Source organism: Ciona intestinalis, unplaced genomic scaffold, assembly GCF_000224145.3.
Source record: "Ciona intestinalis unplaced genomic scaffold, KH HT000015.2, whole genome shotgun sequence".
Lineage (NCBI taxonomy): Eukaryota > Metazoa > Chordata > Ascidiacea > Phlebobranchia > Cionidae > Ciona > Ciona intestinalis.
The window spans coordinates 8,125-14,727 of NW_004190337.2; the positions used below are offsets into that span (position 1 = coordinate 8,125).

General features: G+C 35.9%; 1 protein-coding gene across 2 annotated transcripts; it reads left to right on the forward strand.

Annotated features, from left to right (window-relative positions):
- Nucleotides 1–2,771: 2,771 nt before the first annotated feature.
- On the forward strand, nucleotides 2,772–5,054 carry LOC100177450 (TNF receptor-associated factor 3-like). Of its 2 annotated transcripts, XM_018814944.2 has the most exons (8): nucleotides 2,776–2,936; nucleotides 2,992–3,102; nucleotides 3,190–3,324; nucleotides 3,392–3,596; nucleotides 3,666–3,751; nucleotides 3,809–3,983; nucleotides 4,052–4,134; nucleotides 4,181–5,054. In XM_018814944.2, the coding sequence occupies exons 1-8, from the start codon at nucleotides 2,895–2,897 to the stop codon at nucleotides 4,406–4,408; spliced, it is 1,065 nt and encodes a 354-aa protein (XP_018670489.2). In that variant the 5' UTR covers nucleotides 2,776–2,894; the 3' UTR covers nucleotides 4,409–5,054. The 2 variants fall into 2 exon arrangements, with proteins under 2 accessions (XP_026693565.1, XP_018670489.2); XM_026837764.1 differs by lacking the exon at nucleotides 4,052–4,134 and having other exon boundaries at nucleotides 2,772–2,936.
- The last annotated feature ends 1,549 nt before the right edge of the window (nucleotides 5,055–6,603 follow it).

Sequence of the window (6,603 nt, forward strand, 5' to 3'; positions counted from 1 at the left end):
TCCGATTTTTTAATAACCAAGCACTTCTGTACGTAAAAATGGCTTTCTACTAATGTTATATCTTATCACCAATTAAAAAATTCTCACCAAAAATAATCAACTTTTACCGAACACTCTATCGATTAAAGGGAGTATAAAAACAGAAAATATCAAGTTTACTAACCAAAAACATAAAAGAACATGTTTAAAATATAAAAATACAAACCAAAACGCATAACATTACCATAAACTGGTGAATCTAGCTGCAGTTTTGCATGTAAATTGCCGTGATTTTACTTTTTGGCTCACAAACTTAACACGTATACCCGGCAACGAGACTTAAGGTATCTGTGTAAAATTTGCCTAATACCAAAGTGACATTGAGGAAAACAATACTAAGTTGCTATTTTTGGTCCTCTGCTTGAATTAGTAAGCTACCTTTTTTGCGTTACGGGTCTTTATGAAATCGGAAAACGCGAACACCTTATAATCTGCTAGTACTTAAGCAGTTTGGAGCTGCATGTCCACTCATGTTGGATTATAAATGTAGTAAAGAATGGCTCTGTAGATACGTAGGTATGATCATATACTATTATGTAAACTAAGCTGATTGATGCTAGTCTTAATCGCCAACGTAAAGTACCCTGTTAAACCACACTGTACGCCGAAAACTAGTCAAAATATTAATTTACTCCACATTAATTCCTAGATTTAATATTATATAACAAGATTTATATTAGAAATTATATTTTAAATGTTAAAACAACCGCTATACGTGTTTTCTAGCTTTGTATCGCTCACAAGAACTAAATAAACACATGCCGACTATGCATTTGTATAGGCGATTCACGCTCTGTGGGCTCCGTAATGGCGGACACGAGCGCCGTTTCCTAACTTGGTCTATACTAACTTTGGGCCAGACAGCAAAATCCATTCACAAAACCGTGACGTAACAATGTATTATAATGGGCATTATTCGCGTCAATAGGCCTCCTATTTTCTGAGCAGTTTCGGTGTATTCCTAGGCCGTGTATTGAGTAGGCCATGATGTCACTAAACAAAACCATGCGATCACAGAAATAAAAAAGAATAGAACGCGCATCTCTAATGTCGGTTAAGGAGAGAGCTGATACACTGTCTCTCTTTTGCGAGTCGTTCCCGTTTACTATTGTAGTCAATGGAAGCCAGGGCGTTTTATGTAGTTTTTCTTCGTTTTTTAAGTTAATTTAAATTTATAGGGAAAAATAACCATTTCCAAATATATATATATTTCTAACAAACCGTTTGTTTGAACTTTTTTTAATTAAATTTATAAAATATCTAATTTTCCTAAACAAGCGCTAAAGTGTAAGCGTTAACCTACCAAAAACTAAACTGGCCTAATAAACTGGAATAGTTAGTGTAGTTTTTGAAATAAATCTTTTATGTAGTTTTTCTTCGTTTTTTGACTTAATTTGTATTTATAGAAAAAAAAAAAACTATTTCCAAGTATATATATACCTCTAACAAACCGTTTGTTTAAATGTTTTTAATTAAATTTATTACAAAATTAAATTTCCTAAACAAGCGGTAAACTGTAAGCGTTAACCTACCAAATAACTAACTGGTCAAATAAACTTGAATAGTTGGTTCAGTTTTTGAAATAAACAGCTAAAACCTCCCAAAAATACTATGCGCCTATCTTTTACAATGGAGACCAAGCGAAATGGGGACGGAGTTGGCGGTCACGTGAATAGAAAAAAGAATATATCGCGGTTTTGGGCAGTTGCGCGTTCTACTCTTTTTTATTTCTGTGCATGCGATCGACTCTTAAAAACACAACGGTTCGTGCAAACATAAAGATCATGAAAATATAAAGCAGTAACGTACCTTACGAACACATCATTACAATAGTTATTATCAACTTTCTGTTATTACAAGTTCTTATACATTTGTAGGATACAATATTTATCAATTTACATTCAAACAATATCCATTATCGTTCAAACCAGAGTCCGTATATAAACATGAGTTATTTCATCACCATAGAAATCTTACAGGGCAACCAAATGGGGCTAATTTCGCCGATTGTTTACCCTAGCAACGGGAATTTTTAAACATATTTTTCTGCTTAGTCGCAGTTTATTTATACAACTCAAAAACTTCAAGTCACTTTTAAGCTTTAATAAATTGAAACAACTACTTGAAAATCTGATTTTCTTTAATCTGCATCCCGTATTTGTATTAAAAACATGAAATAGTATAAATTTAGCTATATATGTACATATTTATATTATGTCTATGATCAATTTAGCCCCATTTGCTGTGTGCTATGTGATTTCTATGGGCGACATGAAATAACTCATGTTTATATACGGACTCTGGTTCAAACAATACCAATTTCCATACAATAATATACATGTAAAATGTTAAAATTTATAATAGTAGGGCAAGGAAAAGAATGTTTAAACTTGTTTTTCAATGCGTTTAATATTATTTCGTATTATTTGCGTATATTCCTATTTATAAATACACTTATTAATCAAAATTAACAATGATTTTAAACTGTCCAATCTTATCCTGTGTATTTTTTCAAATTAATAAAAATTCACCTATTGTGCGAATCGATAATAACTCCTCGTGTGTTTTATTATATGTTTTAAATTGTTGTCAATTAATAAAGGAATGATAGTACTAATTCGTGGTATTACCCAGAAACCGCCTTGTATTTTGGTATTGGAAATATTTGGCAATATGAGATTAAGTGTCCCATCTCCCCCCTTACCCCACTATATATAAAAAGTTTTATAGACAGTAGTATAGCTTGACGAATACAGGATCTATCATATTGTATTTGTACTATAACAAAAACACTGCAGGAAGGCAATACCAACACTACGGGTACTTAGCTCATTACACCTTATACGTTTAATGGAATGCTATCAACTGATGGAAACATGTCGCCCCAACTACAACAAGTTAGTCTTTACTTTAAATTGCTCAACGTTCAATGTAATGAATATATTTCCACAGCATTCCAACGAATTCAGCTCTTGGCCAGCTTCTTCCTTAAGCGAAACTTTTTCCACGATGGGTGCTTTTAGTTGTATTCCTTCCCCTCAAAACCAAGACGTTGGCATCTCGGTAATTAGTTGTGAAACCTTTCACTTCATGACGCTTGGTGGGGTATAACCAAGAAACAATTTACTCAACCAGTATTATAACACGCAGGACTACTGTAAATCCGAACACGACGCTCTACGGTCTCACTTGGCAGAAATTTCCCGAACGTTGAATAATTTGAAAAGCTCCAATGACGTCAGTCCCGACATTCGAAAGCTAGAAGTTAGGTTAAAAGCGATTCAGGTGTGACGTCATAAATATGTGGATAGTTAAATTGTTGTTGGCTCAATAAAGAATATGTGTGTTACAGAGAATGACGGCTCAACAAACGGATCGAAGTCTTGCATTGAAGAAAGAGGTCGGCGACAATGATGCTGCTAACAAGAGAGCAAACACTGACTTGACTCAGAAAGTTGAGGAAATTGCCCGAGAAATTGCTCAAATTAAAGAAAAACAAAATGAACTTGAAAGGCAAATTGAATCCACAAGTAGCAGCAGAGAGCAAATGGCACCAGGTATATATTGTTTCTATGAGAGAGAAAAACATAAGTCTTTGTTAAATAATTATTTTCTTTAAATTTCAGAAAATTTGTCGCAAATGGTGGATGCTTTTGAGCGTCAGCTTGGTATGTATTACGTCAGAATCGCCGATATGGATCAGCGGTTTCAGGTATTTAGTGTTTACCATATAACTGATGCAAAAGTTTAAAAAAAAGTATTTTATAAGGTCATTGAAACTACAAGTTACTCAGGCGTCGTCATTTGGAAAATTCGGGATTTTTCTCGTCGCAAGAGGGAGGCAGTAAGCGGTCGAACGTTGTCTCTATACAGTCAACCATTTTACACGAGTCGTTACGGATACAAGATGTGCGCTCGCGTTTATCTCAATGGAGATGGAATGGGTAAGATGACGGCATTGATCGTGACGTCACTGTTTTTACAATTAATTACCGAATATATCAAAAAACAGGCAAAGGAACACATATGTCGCTTTTTTTCGTGGTCATGAAAGGAGAATACGACGCACTACTACCCTGGCCGTTCAGACAAAAGGTATCTGTATAAGATATCTATTCCCATCTAACATTTCTTCTACCAGGTAACACTGATGCTACTGGACCAAGGAATGGACCGACGTCATTTGTCCGACACATTCAGACCGGATCCTACGTCATCATCGTTCAAGAAACCAACTTCCGACATGAACATCGCTTCTGGATGTCCATTGTTCGTAGCACACAACGTCATAGAAGGCAGTTCTTACGTCAAAGAAGACACAATTTTCTTACGTATTCACGTGGATACGTCGGACCTCGAAAATTTTTAACAGATTTTCGAATCTAATCTAATGATTGTAATTTTACCATGTCTAAAACTCTTTTATATATCTCGCTTCAATTAGCAACAAATCTTTAACAAGTTTATTGGTTGGCTATGTTCCAGAACCAAGAAAGCTGGGCGGCTTATATTTCTATTTTATTCTATTCTGTATGGGTGAGGTCTATGAGGACCTGGGATTTAGGCCAGACTTGGCCCATTACCGCAACACCCTTGTACGTCCGGAAGTGACGTGCTCGCGGTAGTGAAGTTCTTTCTTCATGTTCCGACTCTAGTGTTCCGACCAAGTTCCGTTTTCTGTCCCGATTCTTCATCCGTATATATAGGACTCCATCTGCAGACTATTTCTGCGAACTCGTTCTCCGTTCCGACCAAGTCCCGTTTTCTGTACCGAGCGGCTTATATTTAAATAATATCTTTTAAGCTGGCGTGGTTAAGGTGGTTGGATTAGGACTTCCGTAACTTTGTCGAATTAGTGGTCTCGTCTATTTCTTTCTCTTGCCATTCTCTCCAAGTTTACACCCTTTCATAAAAATGGTCTTGTACATTGGGCACAACCATTCGTAGGCTTGTCTCTTTCTTTCTCTCGCCTTTTTCTCCAAGTTGACACCCTTCTATAAAAGTGGTTTTATCCATTGGGAACAACCATTTGCGGGGTTGGTGTAAATAATTTCAACATAGGCACACGAACCAAAGTTGACACGAACCGCACGAAAAAGCGGTAAAAGCGCTAGCGAAGGGAGAGCGATTATCGGCTAATAAGAAAGAAGGTCTGCCTCGCGGTCGCCTTGGGTTTGAATCGGATACTGAAATAAGCCGCGATCGTTGTTTAGGTTTATGATAATATTTATTGAAGATTCAGGTGTTCAGCAAAGTTTAATTAGCAATATAGTAATGTGGGGGGAGTCGGGACACCTTTAGCACATAATATCCCCAAATTAACAACGGTGTATGAAAGTCGCGAGGACACGGATATATAATCTTTGATTGTTCTTTGTTTACAACCGAATTGTATGAGAAAATAAAAGGTGTCCCATCTTCCCCTAACCTACTATTTAAGTTTAACTTAAAATGCCAGAACTTTGTATTTGATGGAAAGCAACATTAACAAGGTTAAATCCGATCTATATTGAGTTGGTGAATCGTAATTGGTGAAATTATAGCCGCCCTGACTGCCTATAACGCATGGGTTTATGTCAGCAATATTTTTGAACACGTTATCGAACACGTTAGTGGTCATATAGATCCTTTTTCGTCGAACAGTTGTTCTTGGCTTTGTTGTTGTTGTTGCTGATAGGGCGATTTTTTCCGCACTTATCCTAATTCTTAATTCTAGCATTTTTCTTTAATCTCTTGATTGAAATCAAATCGTAATATATATTTATAATTTTTAGACTGAATTTTCAGATTTAAAACCGCACGATGAGCGATTAATTAACGATTACTTTCCTCATGCACTTTACATAGCGGAAACACTGTCTGGAGTTTGGCGGGGAACGACGGCACGTTTTATATAAGAATGAATGAATGAATGAATGAATGTAACTTACTTTATCCTCGCGTAGCCGGAAAACGACAGTCGTTATCACACGGGTTTAACACTTCGTGCCAGCTTACGAGTTACCATGTATGTTACTTTGTGGGTGATAAGATAAGAAATCCACACAACGATTCACGACTGAATCAAACTATTAGCATTTAAGTGGGGACGCATTAATGCACTACTCTTATACCTTATTATCATTAATCGTAATTGAAACATTATTTTTAATTCAACATCATATGATTAATATTAACTTCTAACATTACCTAATTACTGCGTGATTACGGTTTGTCAAAATTCATGAAAACGTTTTTAAGCGACGACAACGTTAACTAGTGTAAGTTTACAATAAACACATGGTACAGGAGTTGTACAAAGCGTATTTACACATATTCTTTACCAATCACCCAATCCGCATACGTCATAAGTTTCATTAGTTATAATACATGTATAAATACATTCTGCCTACTGCTCCACAGTCACCAATGGCGACTAGAACCCGTTTTGATGGTTACTTCAGATTTGTTTTTGATCGAGCCCAGTCGACCGTTGTAGTAAAAGGATTAACTAATATAGCAATGTGGGGGTAGATGGGACACCTTTTCATTTTGTTTTCTCTTTTCATTTGGTAGTAAACAAAG

Coding starts and splice junctions, on each gene's coding strand:
- LOC100177450 (XM_018814944.2), top strand. CDS start 2,895: ATGCTATCAACTGATGGAAACATGTCGCCCCAACTACAACAA. Junction 3,752..3,808: donor ATATGGATCAGCGGTTTCAG/GTATTTAGTGTT, acceptor GTATTTTATAAG/GTCATTGAAACTACAAGTTA. Junction 4,135..4,180: donor CCTGGCCGTTCAGACAAAAG/GTATCTGTATAA, acceptor TTCTTCTACCAG/GTAACACTGATGCTACTGGA.